This window comes from Megalops cyprinoides, chromosome 1 (assembly GCF_013368585.1).
Source record: "Megalops cyprinoides isolate fMegCyp1 chromosome 1, fMegCyp1.pri, whole genome shotgun sequence".
Lineage (NCBI taxonomy): Eukaryota > Metazoa > Chordata > Actinopteri > Elopiformes > Megalopidae > Megalops > Megalops cyprinoides.
In genome coordinates, this window is record NC_050583.1 from 65,501,307 (window position 1) to 65,522,455 (window position 21,149).

The 21,149-nt window shown below is 42.6% G+C and overlaps 1 protein-coding gene across 1 annotated transcript; it reads right to left on the reverse strand.

Moving 5' to 3' along the window:
• Positions 1 to 636: 636 nt before the first annotated feature.
• LOC118784604 (guanine nucleotide-binding protein G(I)/G(S)/G(O) subunit gamma-4) lies at positions 637 to 16,817 on the reverse strand. The gene is made up of 3 exons (XM_036538928.1): positions 16,385 to 16,817; positions 11,197 to 11,304; positions 637 to 803 (listed from the first exon to the last, which is right to left on the reverse strand). The coding sequence occupies exons 2-3, from the start codon at positions 11,293 to 11,295 to the stop codon at positions 675 to 677; spliced, it is 228 nt and encodes a 75-aa protein (XP_036394821.1). The 5' UTR covers positions 11,296 to 11,304; positions 16,385 to 16,817; the 3' UTR covers positions 637 to 674.
• Between the last annotated feature and the right edge of the window lie 4,332 nt (positions 16,818 to 21,149).

The following is a 21,149-nucleotide window of genomic DNA, read 5'->3' on the forward strand; positions in this document are numbered from 1 at the left end:
AGTGCTTGGTATATAAAGGGGGGCCCAAGGCTCTAAACAGCACATTGAATATGCCAGAATCATAAGCAAATCTCTCACAAATCACAGTGCATTCGGGGACACTTCTCATTGTGAATACTGAAACACATTCTTTGCTTTATGCACACTGCTAAGAGTAAATTAAATCAAAGGAGGATTCATCAAAAAATGTTTTCCATCTGGATCTCTCTTACTGCCAAATAATAGCCATATGCCATTCAAACACAAACTATGCTCTTACCCTGAACCAGTTGAGGTTTGCTAGACTTCACATCTGGTCCATTTTACCAAGGGATTCCTCAGCAACCATACGCTGTGGGTTTCACAAGGAAAAGTAAAGGAAGTTGCTCTAAATATACAACTCATACTCCTGTATCTGCAATATTACATGTTGTAATATTAAGTGTCATCAATAAAGATGAGGTGTGTGAAAATGGAGCGTGAGAAACCGAAACGAAACACAAACAATCAGTGAGAGGACTGACGCTCCTCTTGGCCACGATGCCAGGGCTTCCTTGCAGCGGCCTGGCAGATTCTCAACTCTCTCCAGTGCCCGTCGGTGCCAGGATGGTAAAGGGTGGGGCGGGCACGGGGGGCCTGCGCCCTGGGAGGGGGGGACGGGACGGGGAGGGGGGGGACGAGGTGGGGCACAGGCTTCAGAGGATGGTGCAGAAGAATTTCTTCTCCCGGAAGGGGTTCTCCGAGGCGGGCACGGGCACAATAAGCGGGTCCTCTCGTATGTGGGCGTCGCAGTACGCCATCAGGTCGGCCGCCGCCTTCGACACCTGAGGACAACAAGAGCCAGCGGCGATTGATTATTTGTTGTGGTGAGGGGAAGCGCAATGCATTTTAGGGCATCGGGTGTTGGAAAGAGCCTTTCTGAGCTACACAGCCAGAGAGAATATTTTTTCTAAGTAAAAGATGCAATGAAATCAGGTGACCGTTGAGCCAACAGATGGGGGACAAATGAGCGCAGTCATTTCACCAGCTGCACTCTCATGCCCTGAAGTGAAATGGTCTGGGGAGCTTTCCCTGAGTGACTGGACGCCTTGACAGAGAGAACTCAACAGCAGAGGGCGAGAGCAGCTGAAGCTTCCTCAGAGAGAGGTTGACCCGTCCACAGCAGATATGATATGAATTTAAGTGCAGACAACAACACATTAGTAATTTGGCTTCATGAGACAAATTCACACAGTCCAACTTGGAATAGACATTTGGCGTAGCCACACATCACTTAATAATGTATCTGCATTAACACATATCCTTCACTGAGGGCTTGAATTGGCAGCAGGCTACAGGAATCCCCTGCTTAACAAGGACTCCATGTGCCCATGTTTTCCCATTTGTATATCATTTTTTCACCCACAGTAGTGTGCTTTATGTATCTGCAGCTAAGGGCTCTTGCAGCGTTCAAGGCTGCTGTTAAAATTTTAAATCACGCACAACTTTGTAAAGTGGATACAAAGCTGATTGCTTGGGGAGAGTGCAACGCTTAGTGGGGTGCCTCACAGGGGCAAAAGAATTGTGGTTTAAAATTCTGTCCCCCGACTAACATTTCAACCACTAATGGGAAATGGACACATCTCAAGGTACAGTTTATACTTGGAACAACTGCTGTTCTGGGCTACTAGTCATACCTTTGAGAGTTCAAATATGGTGAACTTTGACTAGGCTGCAGACCCACTTAGGGGGTCTAACTAACTAGCTAATTTTAGCATGGCTACCTACCTAGACTCTTTCTCCATCAAAAGAAAATTGCAAGACCACTTATAAAGAAATTACTTAGTTTTAATGAGATGCATCCATGTCCCTATGCCTGTGATAGGACACATTACAACTACCAATTAAAGAAATAAAACATTTGGTTGGAATCATAGTTAAGTTAAAATCAACTTTGCTAACTGCACAAACTTAGCTAAAGCTCCCAAGCTAGTTGAAACATGCTCTGTTGTTTTTACTTTTCAGTACTCTTAGGTAGAAGGTGTTAAACAGCAGATAAAGCCTGCTCCTATCTCTGCAACTACATCTATGCTGGCTGAGAACATGTCAAGTGCTTCAATAACATCAGTCTACGGTTGTAGTTTTCACTTTCTATAAAGGGCGACAGTCAAAAATTGTTATTGTCGTTACTGAACCAGCTGAACGGTAGCTTCATGATGGAATTTAAATCAGCCTTTAGAACCACAAAGGAAAAATGTGGCAATGATAAGGTCAAGTATTGCTGGCGGCACAAAGAAAATGACTAACACACATTTTCTTGTTTTAATGCATGGTATTCATACATGTATTGTTTTTATTATGTCGTCTGAATACTAATCATTTTTAAATAATTTAATAACACGCTCAAAATTCTCCATAACCCATAATTCCCACTGATTCTTTGGGTAGCCAATCACATTTTTACCAGAAATGGGGGTATTTCAGGACCATAACCCCAGCTGGTGATGACAGATTGCTGGATACTAATCAACATTCTTCAATATACTCTGGGCTCCAGAGATTTTCCTCAGAACAACAACCTTGGGAAAGGGGAAATTATTTTCACACTGTATTGCTTTGTCCAATCAAATGAAGCTTGACAGCATTGAATCCAACATTAGGGTTTGTCAGTAGAATTCACTTTTTTACTGCAGAGACTCAGACTGGTTTTCCTTCCCCCAGCTGTAATGTTCAAACAGGGGTTTATGCAAATCTGAATTAGCCTTGTAATATGAAAGCCACTGTAATCAATGGTTATCCTTCATAAGTGGGAACAGCCTCTGATGGACTATGGAGAGCGGGCCACTTTGCTGTTTTCCATTCCAAATCTGAATTTTAAAAATCTCACCAAGCACCACTGCTTTGATGCTGGACATGCACGTATTGTGGAATTGCTGTGATAGGAACAAACTGACAGTAATCCATTTAAATGAAATTAATTAATTAAATGAAGAGTTTGGATATAGCCGGTGTAACCCCGCGAAAAGCCCCGCAAACAACGAACGAGCAGTTCTGAATGGAGAAGGGCCCTAAGATGGATGTCGTGTTAGTCGACCGAATCCCTGCCTGCGGAGTTCTGCTGTGAGCTCTGGACTGCCTGTAACCTTCAGCATGGACCCCGCACGTGGTCTGCTTGCCGGATGAGCGTTGGATAGCCACGTGAGGGTCAGGCTGAGGACACGTTTGGCTTCTGGCCCGGCTCCCAAAGCCCCCCCAGGGTGAGTATGTGTGGAGGGTGACTCCACAAGGGTAGGCTGGGAGCAGCTGCCAGCGAGGGGAGAAGGGGTTGCCGAAACGCATGGGGAATCCTGCACCGGCTGGTCCCCCGGCACGGGTGTCCCACCTGTGTTCTCTCCTGAGACTACAACTCCCATCAGCTCTCATCTTCATATTTCCTCTGAAATTCAGTAACATGAATATGCAAGACGGTAGCTTCGACGTTAGGCCTTGGGACTGCAAAATAGAGTGAATGAGCACAAAAAACCACTATTGAGTCATTTTCAGCTTCTCCATATGCAGCAGAAAATATCTGACAATAATTACTGGAAAAAGAACAAAGGGAAGAGGGAGGAGAGCTGGTTCACTTTCGGGTTTTTGGTTGTGTTTAATCCAGGTACTGTGGAATGTAGCTTTGAGAATAAATACCATCATCTTTCATCCCTGCCTCTCGCCATTTGCTGAGTCGCAAATTGCAGGTTTGCACGTTCACACGAGGCAGCACTCCCCTTTCCTGCCTTTACTATCTGTTCCTGGGTCGCAAACACCAGTACCTTACATTAATTTGACATGTTAAACATTTATTTCATGTTGGCAGGCAAAGCAGTAGTCTAGACACCACTGTTCCTTTTGTTCCAGACTACCAAACTGTGTTGTTCCAAAGCCCAGGGGGGCACCGCATTCTTTTAATACAGTTATCACAGAGGCAGCATGTGCAGGGTTTGTGCCTTGATGCATGAGCAAATTCTAAAAGGAACACTTTTTTTGTTGTTTTGCTGCTGTTGCTTGTGGGCTAGCTGAAGTCGTTTGCTTTGTTCACCTCAATATGTCCTGCCCCATTCCTTTCTGCGATCCTCTTTCCTCCACAAATAGCGAGAAAGGTTTCTGTTTGAGGTTCAGTTTTCGATGGGAGATCGATCCAGACTCCAGATGCAGCAGTAACACTCGCTTTAATACAATAAGCACCGTCCTTCTGGTCTTGCAATTTCAAGTTCAGTTCCTTGAAAGTCATGCAGCAAAAAGCCAGGGTACCTACAGATTGTTCTAGGCCAGGGGTCTCCAACCTTTTTTCATCTGAGAGCTAGTTTGAAAAAATGCAAGTGGCGGAGAGCTACTAATGTCTTATATCACTCACACTTATTCACATAATGTATCAAAACACTCACATTAACCAGCTGAATTAAGCTACTTTTTGTATATACATATATCAAATGTCAATATCCAAAGCATATTTTGGATCAAAAGCATCTTAAACTCACATCAATAGCATGTCAAATGTACGTTCTGTATCCATACGTTTCAAATTTCAAGGTGTCAAGCTCACTGTAATGAACGGCGAGAGCAGCCACTCCACCAGGCCTCGAACGCGGGTCTACGGGATACCAAACTGCAGCTTTGACCGAGCCAGGCTCGTTAGTATAACAGTCAGAGCGCATACTCAACCGTAGTGACAGCACAAAACATCTTAAATTCACATCAAAGTCATAGAAAACACTACTACGTATTTATGACGTGAGATGTCAGCCAAATTTAGTGATAATTGGACGCTGTTTTGGAACATTAAGCCACGTTAAGCCTTTTCCTTATAATGGGCGTCAAAGGAGAGGAAAGCGCTTAATGTAAGATAACGTCCATACTCATAGGATTTCGGTTTTGATTTTTTGACAAGTGAAAGTGTTTATGACAAGACATGTCCGAGAGAAATTTGGTGATCATTGATCGCTGTTTTGGAACATTAAGCCATGTTCAGCCTTTTCACGTTAAGAGTTTTAAAATGTCCCTGAAGATACTGAGCGTTGCATCTTTTACCGACTGAAACGCTGGTACCGCAGATGAGGCACACACACTTGTCCTTCACATTCATGGAAAATAAAACTTGCGTTCCCATGGAAATAGCATGTTTTTGGCCTGGCCACTTTCTTTGTTCATCATAAATCTGGCTATTTTATAAGCTAAACTGGCTTGCAAACACCACCGGACTCCTTGCTTTAGCTCAGTAGCTACCTCAGTAGCTACAAGAATACCAAGTAACTGACGTGACGACGTGTTGCCAAACTTGACAGTAGCCTACCTTATTTGATTGACGGCTGATATCATTTTGTGTTGGAGGGGGGTGGGACATCTGTGTATTTGATTGGATTGAAATGGGAAGAGCTTTCCAGGGTGCATTTATTTGTTGTCGGATTTTTTTGTACATAATCTTTGAACCTTTTGGCGAGCTACTCAAAAACAGGCCGCGAACTACTGGTAACTCGCGAGCGACGTGTTGGAGCCCCTAGAATCTAGGCTAACAGAATTTCATTTTTGGTTGCCTTAACTAGTGAATAACCCCCACTCTGAAGCTACACATCACTTGTTTATTGCATTATAACATTACACAAAATCCCTTTAAGCACATTGGTCTTTATCTGTACAATCCAGTATTTGCAGGTTTCCTTTTGTAATGCATCTCCTGTGAGTAGTAAGGCGTCGTATCAATACAGAGAAACTGCATAAATTGCAGTGCGTTCTGCAGTTTCCATCAAATGGACTAAAAAAAAAATCAAAGCAGTCTAGGACAATTACAGTGCCCTTAAGTGTTTGAAAAACTATAATTATGTAAGTCAGTGATAGCACTGAGTCCTTCTAATAAGCTTATACTGTACTGTGTTCCATTAAGTCCATAAAAGAAGTTTACATATAATGAATAATCTTTACAATTTTGCTTGATTGCTGACCAATAATGCCACTTACTAGTGTTGGATTTAAAATGTGTGATTAATTATTTAATTACAGCTGTTCATATTTATTATAGGTTCACTCGTAACATTAAATGTACTACGTGAGAGCATCTATGCCAACATTATTTGCAAATTTGATTGAATTCCATCAGTATCTCTTCATCAGAGAAAATTTTCTGAAACAGTTGTTTGAAAAGGGAAACATTGAAAAGTAATTTTATGAATGTTACTTATGTTGACATTTTACCCTAATTAAAAAGGATAAACTGTATTTCAAATCATCAAATTATCAAATCAGTGCCAACTTCTAATTTAACAAATGTGATAATCTGAAGGCAATCTCTGGATAATTTTTTTCAGAGAAATGCCTTTAGAGCCCTTTAAAGTGATGGTTACTCTCTTCAAATATTCAATATTGCAGGCAATGGTCAAAATACACTTTGCATTTGCTTCAGTGACACCTTTACCATTTTGAAACACCAGTGTTACTCAGACTGCTTTCAAACCTATGTGGCTCATTCCCAGGGTCCCCAACAAATGTACAACTGGTGTTTCAGTGTGCTTTAGGGAAGACTACAGAGATGCCACCATGATAATACAGCTCTCTCACAAATATTGTGTGGCTAAACAGCAAATCTATACAAATCTTGCATGGAGTTGATGCCTTTAACAGACAGGCTCCTAATTAGATATTGAGCTGAATGAATGTAGAGGTCCCTTCCTCAATACCAAAGGAAGAGTGTTCTACCATAAGGGGGCAATAGGTGGTTCCATTCGCAGCCTCGTGCTATTATAGTTCTCCTCTGCTGACCAAACCACACTAACAACTGTACTCTTTCATTACAGGTTTGGGCCAGCTGTGCTGTTTATATTAAAAACAGACTTGCAACAAGGGTACAGTGTGAACAAAAACAATTTATCTGCAAATTCTCTTTCTCTCATGATCCCCTGAGCCACAGCAACCGGACATCCTAAAGCTCTGTTACAGTGATACCGGTGTTAAGAAACAATAAATGATTTGGAGAAAGCTGCAATATAGAAAAAGCCCCAAGTAACATTCAATACAAAGCAAAACAAGCAATAAGCAAAAAAAAAAAAACTCAGCTGCAGGATAAGGAAGTCTGGAGCCAGATAATTACATTGGTACTCCCCTGATGTAAAGCCTAATGGCTGATGAATCTGCACTGTACATCGCTTATGTAATTAAAACTCTTCAGATAACATCATAGCTTGGGAGAATGAGGCTCCAGTCAGCTGTGATGCCACTGGTTCTGTCTGAGGAGGACACCTTTTCATTCTGAGAATGTAGATGTGAGGAGTCTGTTAGGTAACTTGCCGATCCAGCGCGACATCACCGTACAGCTCAGCTGAACGACACTAACTCCGTCCAGGTCTGCAAGGAACCTGGGGGTAGTGATTGATGACCAGGTAAAATTTACCAACCACATAACGATGACTGCCAGATCATGCAGATTTGCACTGTACAACATGAGGAAAATCAGGCCCTACCTATGAGTATGCTGTGCAGCTCCTTGTCCAGGCACTGGTCTTCTCAAGACCGGACTACTGCAATGCTCTCTTGGCTGGCCTACCTACATGCACTATTAAGCCTTTATTAGGCTTTGATACAGAATTCAGCTGCACGTCTGGGTTTCAAATATCCAAAAAGGGCTCACCTTACACCTCTCTTGGTCTCACTCCACTGGCTCCCTGTAGCTGCCTGCATCATGTTCAAGGCCTTGATGCTTGCATACAGGACAACCAACAAAACTGCACCTACCTACCTGAACTCACTACTGCAAGCCTATGCTCCCTCCTGACTGCTACGCTCTGCTACCAAGCGGCGTCTGGTGGTCCCGTCGCATCACGGTGTAAAATCACTATCCAGAACTTTCTCTGCTGTTGTCCCCTGATGGTGGAATGAACTTCCACTCTTCATCCATTCTGAGTCCCTCTCTGTCTTCAAGAAACATCTGAAGGCACAGCTCTTCCGCTCTCACCTGAGCACCTCAAAAACTACCACCTAAAGGGATTTCTCATGTCTCAAAACTGTTTCCTACTAAACTATAAAAAAGTAATATAATGGTTTAACACACTTGTTATCTCTATCAGCTAGCTCCTTATTGTTTTTTGATTGAGTTGTACTCTACCTCACTTGTAAGTCACTTTGGATAAATGTAAATGTGAAATAACCATATTACTGTGTGATAACCATTACTCCAAATACCTGCCCCATTAGTAGCTTTTGCTTGTGAAAAGTTATTAAAAGGATCTTCTATTAAAGTGTAGTGTAGAGCTACAGTGTCAGAGATTATTCCAAATAAATGATGGCTGTCAGAGAAGTGAGAATTTAATAAAAATTACACGTTCTGAACCCAGCAGTCTTAGAAATGAATGCCCTTGTTTATCATTCGGCACTCTGAACACCGAACACAAATGACACCAACTACTCCTCAAATTACTCCTCAAAACTCCTCACTTAACCAACACGTAAAATAATTAAAAGAATTGATTTAATTCAATATTTATTATTAAAGATATTATTATATAATTATCAATTGAATCGCTGAATTCGTTGATAGGAAATAATAAATTAATAATAAATAATAATAATAAATATAAAAGGTTTATTGAGAGGTTACACTAAGACAAAGACAAAATTCAGAGTCTGGGCTACAGACCTGGTCCACTACCTTAACAAACATTAAATTACATAAAGACATTAACAAAACCAGAACATGAATGGATCATGGAATGGATGAATGAATGTGTGAAGAGAAAATTACCCAAGCCAATTGTTTACCTCTCCTAAGGAAGAACCCAGGAACCACTCACTCATTTAGCCAAGGATTCTACATCTGAGGGGCAGATTAATGCTTACCAATACACAAAGTGGGCGTACCACGCCCTACTTCCACTTTTATCTGGCTAAATCAAATGTAAATTTATTGTAAATCCAAGCCTGCCATCATTAGTTTGAGATTTTAAAGTATCTGATTGGGTTCTAGGTAACTTCTTGCAATTCTTAAAGCAATGGCTGCTTGTCTTAAGTAGGTATGTGATCTGAGGTCACTGATTTAGGGGTATTTATGGTGGTAGGCCATTTGCCCTCTTGCCTGCTATGTGTGTGTATTTGTTGATTTATCTTACATGCCCTTAGTCTGGTCCTGAGTAATGAAGGGAACCATAAACCCAGACCAGGGCAAGGGACCATAAAATGCCTGGTACTCTCCTGACATGGCATAATTGAAAAAATGTAAATTAAAAAAAAAAATTAAAATTGAAAACACTCGAAAAAAATCAGTTTAAGTACTTTAAAAATGGAGTGATGAAAAAACTCCCCCCTTCCCCTTTCTCTACTTTGATTCTTGTTACGCAGTGAATTCAAGGTTGCCAGTGTTATATGTACAGGAGCCAGCTAAAGAAAGGAAATCTCCCTCTTTCTATGAATAGCCTTTTGTCCAGTCTATCGATCTTTGTTTATAATGTGGTATGAAGCAAGAGTGTGCCAAACGACAGTAAGGCCCTCTACACAGGAGACACATACAGCGTAAACGCCCCAGACCGTGAAGCTCAATTACAGCTAGGGACACAAATGACTAAATGACACACACACTGGAGGCCTGGGGGACATAATGATGGGGCTGACTTGCACAGGGGAGGACAAACAGGGGGCTAAATTAAGTCACTGCTACAGAGATACTCAAGCTGTAGCCCTACAGCCAAATGCAGCTCTTTCGTATGCTTCCCGGAGCTGCTTGTGACAGCAACCAAAAAACACAACTGAAAAAAGCCTCTCAGAGTGTGTGTGTGTGTGTGTGTGTGTGCGCGCATGTGCATGTGTTTGTGTGTGGCAGGCTGCACGAATGTGTGTGAGGCTGGCAGGGATCATTAATGTGACTCTTTTTGGTGTACACTGCAAAAAAATCCAAATCTCACCAAGCATATTTGTCTCTTTTCAAGTCAAAATATCTCTTTACACTTAATATAAGACACAGTCACCAAACAAGCAAAATTTCCTTGAGCTAGAAGGACTTGTTTTTAGACGGTGCATCTTGAATATCTGTGTATTTCCACTAGTTCCATTGGCAGATTTTTTCACTTATTACGAGCAAAAAACACCTTGTATTAATTATTTTATTTCTTATTTTTGAATGGCTATTTTTTGCAGTGTACAATGATCCCAAATACACAATAGTTAAGAAAGCAGTAGTTAAAGAGTACCACTGCATTTCTGTATTAGACTCAAAGTGCACTCAGTTACCCAGTCCACACATCAGTCAAGGACTTCTCATCACACTTTGCGCAAATACGTCATCTCAGGTCACTGAGTAAAACTGACACAGAGGTAACTGAAGCCTTACGATTCCCTGCAGCCAACAAGAGCAGAAAAAATATACACAGATATATCAACGCAGCACCCTCGGATGGAACCATTGAGAATATTAGCACCTACGTGGTCATTCACGAAGGCTGAATCCATTACCAGAGTTGGGGTGGGCCGTCTGTCTTAAGCGCACAGTGAGGGCTGTGCTTTGATAATGCTGCTTTTCAGGATCCGCATGGGGGGGAGAAGAGGGCTTTCACTGTGCCAACCTGCGTTAAGCAGGACACTCCTAGGCCAACGCACGGCGCTCGCCGTCTGGACGGCTGTCCTCAGATCACATCCACGGTCCGAATTATTGCGTTAGCCCTTAACCGGGCCCTCCGGGTCGCCAATGTCACCGCGGAGTGTCCACACCAGTGTTCTGGTGACACAAGTGAGTGATGGAGGGGAACATGTAAACGGATGGCGGGGATGAGCGTGGACAGCAGCCCTCGGAGGATTCTGAATCCCAGAAATGTGACTTCTCAGGACCGCCTCCCTTAGTGTTCGCTAGTGTTTCTTCTTTATGACATGAGGTGCAACTTATCCAATTAAAACAGGGGAACAAAAAACCATTGCTAGCAAGTTTAGGATTGTTTCAGACGGCAGAACAGAAACACCCTAGGAAAGAACAGGTTGAGATTTCTTTTGACACGCTGGCTGATAATTGGCCATTTATACCCAGAAACCGATCACCTCCTGCCAAGTTGCGACTTTACAGTCCCAGTTAAGCGTATATAAATGTATTTCAGTTGAATAAGTACACTAACGTCACTCCTCCTTGACAACACCCTCCAAAGGCATCTTTCAGAATACACACAGAAACACACATGCTGCACAACACATCCGCACGCACGTACACACAGAGGCGCACAGATGCGGTCACACGCCACATACCTTTATCCTGTCCATGCAGGCCTCCATCTTCAGCTGCTCCACAGCTTTCCTCGCCTGTGAGATGCTGGCTGTGTTGTTGTTAGCCATGCCGTCCTTCATACTGGCTTCCTGCAAGTCACACAACAACACAGTTGAGAGTAGGAAGCAGAGGGTGCTGAGATTCCAGAAAGACCACCACCGACTGCTTTCAAGAAGCACGTTTCACAGACTTCGGGATTTGAATAGGGCTCCAGATTTGGGGCTGGGTAGCAACTTTAAATTGGAAGCTTGCTTGGAAGTAAATTTCTTCGAAGCACTGTCCACAGCAGGAATGGAGGGCCAACTGGCTGTAGAATTTTAGCAGTGTGTTCCTGAGGTCATATTAGTTGAAGTGAACTGTAGAGGAACCGTGGTTTCAGTGAGATGGCCACTAGGTCTGACTTCTACCAAGTGGTGTTGGTGAAACATGCATAGAAATCCATTACAGCTGACTGATGTGGTTATGTTGTATATTTCCTGTTTACAGGTTGCTGTTGTATATATCCTACAGCACCCTAAACAGCCATACTGCCAGTGAATGTGTTGTGACTAATTTACAGCCCGGTGCCTGTTTCAGCTCTGAAATGGCATTGCAAACAGGGATGCGTCACTCATCCCTGCCTACAATACACCTTGCCATTAAGCATCTGTTGGTTGAAAGCTCTGAACACTGTTCAAATGACTTTGCTAAAATTTTCAACTGCATCCCTTAAACGCTGAGCAGCCCCACAATGTGGGGACAGGCATGGTGCCTACCAAGGGTGGCATGCACCCAAACAGTAGCCTAATTAACTGACAAACAAGAGCAAAAAAGTTTTCTACAGAATGGCAGATATTACGATGAATCTGCAAAAAGGGAAATTCATTAGTTAGTTGTTTTTTTTTTTTTCTTTTTTACAAAAAGTGTCAGGTCATTGAAAGCCTCTTTTGTCTTGAGAGAACTCACAGGGCTCAGTGGAGTAGTTTAGGGAGGCAATTATCCCACTACAGGACAGCAGGTGATGAGAAGATCTTGATGAGCACTGCAGATAATAACTCCACTGCTGTGCAAACCCCCAACATCAACACGCTGAGGCACTATGAATCAGATGGAGCTCGAGCGGACCCGCCCCACGTCCGGCACGCTCAAGGCGAGGTTAATAGCTTCTCGACCTGCTCCTGGAAGGCAACCTCGGCTCCCCTTTCTGTCATAAAGGGAAGGTAACGGAGTGCTTCATCTGATGAGCTGACGCACAGGGCACCTTTACGACTCGGCCGCTCGCCTGGAGATGACCGATCTGGGAATCAGCTAAGCTGCGAATCAGCTAAGCTGCCTCCTCACCGCTCAATCGAGATTTCAAAAGTAAAAACACACTTCCACACCCCCAGAAGATGTGAAACCTGCCTCAGAGAGCTCCCAAACCCAGGTTTGCCCCCCGCAACTATTCATTTACAACAGCACCCACTGATGCAATGTGTTTCTGTTACCAGAATCACGCAGTGAAATCAGAGCACATCCATGGATACCTCTACAAAAAATACCTGGGATGCCCTGGGATGGCACTGCAGAAATCACCAAAGGAGACAACAGAAATGACACCAAGCTCAGCGAAAATCACGGGGACTATTGCATGTAGGTGTTCCTTGTCACGGAATCCCGGTCATGTAATCTCCTCAACTGGCAGAAATCACAGTTCCTCATACCAAAGCTGGGACAGCACAGTTGGCGCTTGCGAGAGAGAGTTTTCACTCTGACGGCACACACCCAACAGCACGAATGGATAGACGGGCATTGAAATACTGGGTAAGGGTGATGGCATAAACGCACGTTAAATGAGGCTGAGATGCGCGGTGGGAAGGCCTCTACCCGCATTGTAGAGACCTGAAGAGAGAGCAGGGTTAGGGCCGCGGCTGAGGACGCCGGCTTTGGCACTGCAAGGGAATGTTCAGCTGGAGCTGCAACCCCAGCACCAGCTGCGCAGGGAGGCGCGCAGATGTGCACCCCGACGGTCGTTTGTCAAACAGACTCTGGAAGGCGAGAGGCAAGATCTGCCGCAGCAACGGCCCGGGGGGGGGGGGGGATCTGAGCACAAAGGAGGCAACGGGAGCGGCGCGGAGGACACTGGGAGGGATGGAGCCGGAGGGAAGCAGGCCTCCCAAAAACGATAATGCAAACGGGGGCTGCCCGTCAGGCGTGCCATCCAGATCTAACAGACTCGACAGCCTGTCAATAACGTTCTACTAATTGACACGTGATGGGTAGCTGCAAAATATATAACACTTTTTTTTCATTTCGTGTGACTTCCAGAACTATGGTTGCTTTGCCTCTAAGCAAGAAAATCGCTGTTACGTTCTAATGCACTTAAGTGACAATCTTTTTAAACAAAGCCACCACTGTCACTTCAGTAAAAAAATCTGCTTTACAAGGATCACCTAACTACTGTCCTCTTAGAAATGATCAGTGTCCAATTACCATTTAAAATGTGTATTCAATGAAGGCTTGAAATCAGTTAAGATGATTAAGTTGAAAACTTGAAATCAATCAAGTTTTTAGAGCAAATAATTCAGTATATCAAAATGAACCTCAGTTTCTCCAACATAATGGGCATCACAGAGCTGATGTTCTAATCTTAGCCCTACTATACCCAGGCAAGTGAATCCATTGGGGTTTATTATCACAAAGAGCAATCACAAATGTCTTATGAGTATCAGTACATTTCTGATCATTCATTTATGTACATTTGATTAAATAAAAGCACTCTGACTACACATATGGGCCTAGCATTGCGCAGAACCACAGCTGAAATACCTGTGGCTTGGTTCATTTGTCAAGCCACGAACCTAATTGGACTGAAACTCTGAACCACAAGTTACAACCAAACCAAACTAAATCAAACAAACCAAGTCGTAATCGCTGGTTTCTTCATGGTAGAACCATAACACCTCAGATAAGCTCAAGGAACACCATAAATACCAAAGCATTACTGAAAATAAAATAAATGATGGGGGAATAACTCAGCATGTACTCATATTTGAAAAGTCATAGAGGGCAGATGTTAAATCCACTGAAGTGTGAGGATACACTGAACACAAAGAGAAATGCCGGCCAAAGTCAAATTTCTAACAAAGAAGAAGCTCTGGCCAATGCTTTGGTGGTTTCTCACTCATGTGCATGGCACACATAGCAGCTACACTGATTTTGTAATGTGATCTAATAGCTAAAAACAAAACGCTATTTTCACTGTAAATAATTACGAGATGTAATTTGTCAGCACTTCAGGACCCTTGACAAATTGTTCACACTGGGACTCTGGTCAGAATTAAAAGGTGCAATCACAATTTGGACATCATGACAATGCAGATTTGTCATATAGCATGACAGCTAAGCTCATCAGCTAAATCAAGATGTTATAACCCTGAAGATGTGTAACGGTGTCACATTTTACTATATATTGGCATAATTGCTGAAACTCATAAATGGTTTTGTCAAAAAAAGGTCTATAATGTATTAATAACATTACTGAAGCACAGCAATGACTGTGATCATAACAAAGCAATCCTAACAAATTTTAAGAAGCTAGTATAAGGTTTTAGCATGGAAAGAATTTTTGAAATTTTAATCACGTATATATTAAAAGAAGTAGGCATTTACGCGTCTAATTATTTAGTGAAGAAATATTTTTATGTGAATGAAATGTAAAATGTGAAGACACATTCATAACACTTTATATATCTGTATATTTCATATTATTTATCTAGAGGGCTATAATACAATACCTTAGGTGCACACACATGCCATGGAATCTGCAGTCCTTCTTTGTGGCCTTTGTGCCAGAGGAGCAGCTAAACTAGGCCAGGCCGTGTCAACCTCTGAATGGGCTCTTGCCAAGGAAAATCCAAGTCCCTCTGAAAAAATGCGGGTCGGCCAGCAGGAGGCACTCTGCCCCCCGGAGGGTTTACCCAAATTTGCCTTCACATTTTACACAGGATCGACGTTGAACAGTCCTTTAAAATACTTGCAACATATACAGACTTAATACAACATTTAAAATATGAAGTGCCGAGGGCAATCAATTTTCCGTGTAGAAATAATGTTGTCAGTCAAACAACTTTGGAAACAATACCTTGCTCAAATGGCATGCTGCGATCATGTTGCCACCTTAAGGACCACGAAAGCTTTTTTCCCCTTATTTTCGTGTCAAATAGATTATAGACAAGGGGTTACCTAGATTACCGATTCGGACGAGTAAATTAAACGCTCATTGAATCAATCACTGCGTTTCCCACACTGACTGCACAAAGGCAAAGTACATTGGAAAAAGTTAATTTGACGTTATAATGCAAGCCTTGAAATGGCCACCGCACAATGCGTTTATTTCTATCGCTTAACATGTGGCTCTAAAGCCATTAAGTGTACACGGTTATCGAATCTGTGATAATCACGTTCCCATGTTTTCAATGACCACTCCAACCACAACATGGAAAGAACCCCATTCATTATCTTCGCATACGCGCTGTTTCAGGCAGTTCATCACCTCGTGCCTGGTGGCGACGGGAGACGGATGCGTAGCTACAACCATAATTCCTGACGAAGTGGTGGACTGTGTACTGTAAAGATTTACAAGAGAAATTCAATGCCAAAACAGGGTGCGCCCAGAATGAGTGAATAATTACAGCAAAGTCGCCCCGATCGTGACGAATTCCTGTTTTTTTTTCCAAAAAAAAAAAAAACATGTCAAATAATTCATTATTTTTTTATACCGCCCAGTGGCATTGTTACACTGTCATCAACCCTCACGAAACGATCACATATTAAAATTTGCTGACAGCCGTCTAGCTCGTGAACTGTAATTATATGGGTCAAACATTGCTTGTCAAATCCACACTGGATCCAGTGTTATGGAGATACTCCATTATATTCTAAATTAGTATTTGCACTGGAATGGAAAGAATAGCTACATAATTTGATATTCCTCCATTGTCATAATTGCAGTCCTCTGCATTTGACAGCAACGGTCACTTCGGAGTTTTATCTCCGCTAAATGAATTACATTTGTTATTTTCATCGGCTACATTTTTGTCTAGCGCATATTTGCAGCAATCGTGTTTCATGCAGTTATCAATAATGGTGTTTCCATTTTACTATGGCACGGTGCACGATATACATAAATGTGCATATCACTTCACCTACCTGAAGACCGCCAATGATTATCCAATATCAGGAAAACGGGACCAATTCCACAATAATATAGAATTCGAGGTGTAAAGTCACTTCCAGTTAACAAGAGGAAAACCCCGCACCGAGTCAACGCCGTCACTGCGTAAGCAGATTGAATGATAACAAATATAGATGCTCCAACCTCATGCCAGTCTTCTCCTATGCACTATGCGTTCACGCCGCTTTCCTTTTCGAATTTTAGTATCCCTTCGAAAAGCGCCCAGCCCAAGATCAACCTGCACGGCTAGACTTGGAGATATTATGATAAATGCAGTTGGGGAAGACCTCTCTAGGACGACAAGAATGTAGGGCAAGGAGGGGTGTCACAACCTATTCGACTCTCAGGACTGAAAGATGCGCTCGCCAGCCTGCGCTGACGATGGACGCGCGCTCTGCCCGCAACCCCGAACGCGCTCATGCAGCCCTCGCTGGGCGCATTTTCCATTTGCCCGTCGTCTCAAGCGCTAACCGCATGGCTAACTCCCCCTCTCCTTTCTTCGCAGATGCGAAAATGGCATCCACCGCATTTTAATTTTGCTTCAGTCGACTAGCTGCTCGACACTCATTGCTGCAAAGAGCTCATGGGAACGAGGCTTCCCTGCTTAATTTTACATCACCGTTTACATCACTGGGTCTCCCAGCCGTTCCGTCTTGAAGAATGAGCTGCACTTATGGAGACAATAGGCGTGGGGCTACGGTAAACATACACTAAGCTACCCTCCCAAGCCCCAGCCCGTTTTCTCCAAATATAACTATGTGTTCGTGACTCAGTATGTGGGGTTTGAAATCATTTCATCATGATTGTCACACAAACCGGGCTGTAACCTACCTCGTTTCCACCGACCTGCTACAGTCAGGTTCATGCTGCGCGTCTGAAAAGAACGTGTTTAATCTTCATTTCGAAATTTTAGAAATATCTTTGCCAAGACCGTTGTCCTTGTAACAATGCCAATTATTTTACCGTGTAGTTAATGAAAATGTAAACAGCTGAGAATCATGGTACATCATCTCATTTCCAATTTCCATGGCAACCGACACACCGTTCAGAGGAAAACATTTTAAGTAGCTTGGAAAATAAAATATAATAATAATAATAATAATAATAATAATAATAATATAAAAACAGTTAAATTAAAATCCATGGCAGATCCATGAGCCTTTTAAGTGAGAGTCACTATGGCTATAATGTATCATACCACTTGAAGAATAAAACCAAAAATTCATAAAATGGTAGTGATTTCAAAAACTATAAAACAGGTTCTTACACTGACACAGTTACTCCAGCCAACAATTTTGTTGGTGACGATGTTGTATTTTCGTTGTGGCCATATTGCATGGCAATGTGACAACATAATCCCTTAAACAGTATGCCACAAAATATAAAAAGCACAACATTACAGACTGTAGTAACCTAATTTATATTCAACTAAATTAATTAATATTCTTTGGCCTATGAATAATAACCGTCAATAATACCTTATAAAACCTTTCTCTACGTGGACCATTTATTTCATGATACTGGACAGGATTCCTGTGATCTGCAGTGACTACATCTGACATGCTGAATGCTATATCAGCTGATACAATTCTATTTTGCCAGAGTTTTAGGACAGGATAACATTCTGCATGTTTCCAATGGGAAGGACAGGACCTCTATTTGAAGAATCCTGCAGTTATTCTTGGTCTAGTACCCAAACACATTAGCTGTAACACACCTACATAGTCTGCATTCTTAAAATAAAAACAAAAAATAAATTTGTATTCCTTATATCTAAGTATGAACAAGACTTTGCTGAAGTTGCATGTTCTGTACACACAGACTACCAAAATTCCAGGAGAGGATCTACTTTAAGATTTACTTGAGATGGGCTGGAGTCACGTGGAAGCTCTTCAATAACTGTAAGTGCAGTAAGGTAGAGGTCTTGAGTAGGTGGCTCATCGGTTGCTGGCTGGCAGCCCAAATGCCTTGTTGAGAGCATTCCTAACACCATGGTAAAGTTAATCAATGCGGTAAAGAGACAAATGTCACCCCATTGCTTCATAAATATTTGTATTTATATATATTCATATACTCAACACTTGGTTTGTACATACATACAAAAAATACATACCCCGCACCACCCTGCCCCATCCCTCTTACCCTGTTTCAAGGAGGGAGGAAAAAAAAAACAAAATTTGTTTAAGACGAAAATATGAAGTGTCGGCAAAATTAACTTAAAATATACAGGTTTTAAATAACACAGACCATAACTCATCAACAACAACAAAACAGAATGCTTTACAGTCTCCAGCACAACAAGGGCTCATACATTCTTGGCTTCCGCGTCAGCTCCCCTGCTGGGCGTCTGTCACCTGACGACATTTACGCAGCGCTGCGACACCTTGTACTGCCATGCAGACGTGCCGTTTGAAACGACGCACACGGACGATAAAAAAGACACGATCTCTTTCAGGAAGAAACACCACAGCAAAAAATGTATGTACATGTACTCAAAAGGATGGGAATGGTCCATTAGACCATATGACAACTGGCAGAGAGGACCCATTGTAAACATCAGAAAGAAGGTCTCAGGAAAACTCTTCACACAGTATAAGCATACAGTAAAAGGTGCCAGTTTTATTAATCCAACTCTGTAATAGGGTAGTGTTTCACATGTCTCTATTGCACAGTATGTGTGTGTGCGTGTGCGTGCATACATATATATGTATATAAAAATACATATATACCGGTTTATACAGACACACATACAAGCGTCCCTGCGTTTATAACAAAGTGCTATCCTGGCAACATGTAGGCGTGACTTAGGTTCCTGGCCGGCATATGACAGGATTATTGAGACAGCCCACAGACGCAAGGCATAAATAAATAAATCTAATTCAGCTCCTCCTCACAGGTTCACTGCATGAAAATAATCTAAACTTGGGAAAATGACAGCCAAAACTAAAACAAAGACCCCCCAACTGGAAAAAATATCTTTGCTAACTTTTCAAACTTCTTTTTTACTCCACTTCTTTTTACTCTCTTTCTCACTCCCCAACTGTTATAACCACGTTAATCCAGATTGTGTATAGTATAACAATCCATGGTGGCATTTTTATGAATTTAGTAGATGAATCTCTTGAAATCGAATAGTAAATCGTAAAACTGGGACTGCCTGTGTGTGCAAGCACAAATAGTAATGTGTGTATAATCAGGTAATTAAAAAGGAAAACTCAGAAAAAAATTGTACCAGGCATGACAAAAAAATCTCACAATAAAAAGTTTCCCTTTCAGACAAACAGGTCCTCTAGCTCATGACATAAGCCTTCTTGGCTTCTTTAGTTCTGTCAACTGCCCCACTAAGTGACATAGAAATTTAAGCAAAGTTCTCTTGTTTATTGCCATGTCTTCCTTAGCTTTAAAATGTTACACAGGCTGCTTCTGGATAAACTTAAAGCAGATACTCCTCCATTACACCTTCTTACCCAAGGCAGCTGGTAACATTTGAAATTGCACTCAGTCCTGATATTTTAAACAAATCTAAGGAACTCAGACTTTCGCAAGATGCTAACGCCGCGGACGGATTTTTCTGACACGGCAGTTTGTATCTGCAGGTACAGCTCTCCCGGCCCGCTCCTAAACACCGGTCCTGGGTGACAGTGGAAATGACAAAAATAGAAGGGACGTTCCATCCTAAAGCGGTGCTTAATGAGCACCTCCCAGCTCTCTCTGTTCGGTAAGGCCTAAAAGCAAAGGCAGCAGAATGCAGATGGGAGAATGACTGTGCGTGGACGCTGCAGACCGTGAGGGCTACCTCCGAACACTGTCGAGTTACCGCTGCCGGTCGTGCTTTGGTGGCCCCTGCTCTTATAGCATCCGGAATCTTCAGCACTGTGTTATGACCGTTGGAACAATTACTCAACTGACCGGTAAAAAACATGGTGAGGTCCATTTGGTCCACCTCCTTGCAAAAAGTAGAGCGCAGGCGAAAGGCCGCCAGTCCACCTGTATGGGCGCAACTGTCAGCTGGGTATTTTCGTATTACACTCTTTGGGTGACTCGGTGTGCCGCCTACACTTGGATGGCTCCTGCTGGAGCGTTGTGTGCTTCGAATGTGCAATTTGAAAGCGCGCACGCCTGATCGTTCGTGTTTATCACAGCGGCAATTATGTAAAGGAATGCCTGCGACTAGACTGGGAGGCGCACCTGTGGCGAGGGTTACGGGTGAAATCCCAGGATGACTGGCACAGCACAGCCACAGAGTCCAGGCGCTCTCTCCGCTATGATAAACTCGGAAAGGGAGCTGGGAGGATTCACTGAGACAGCAGAGTACATGTAACTGCATGTGTGCATGTCCTCTTTCTCTTTTTGAAAAAGGGGGGAAAAGGCCTCACAAATATACAATAACGCATTTTGATTCTCTGACTGATATTAGATTAGATAGTTTTCAGTGGGAATTGAGATAAACGCTGTTCAAAGCCTTAAAAGCAGAAAAACACTTAAAAACACTAATGCTTTCATAGCTGGCAGGTTTTGCTCAACTTTCTGTCTAGCTTCACTTATATGCTCTTTAAACTAAGTGCTCCAACAGGTTCTTCACAGAAGTGTATCAGCACACAGGCAAAGGGGCCCCAGGAGAACTTGGGCACTGTGAGGAAGTAAAATCTTCAACTAAGAGATCAGATGACAAAGAAGAAAACAACAGAGAGACAGGCAGAGAGGGGAAGAGAGACGTAGTTGTATCCGACATCAATAATA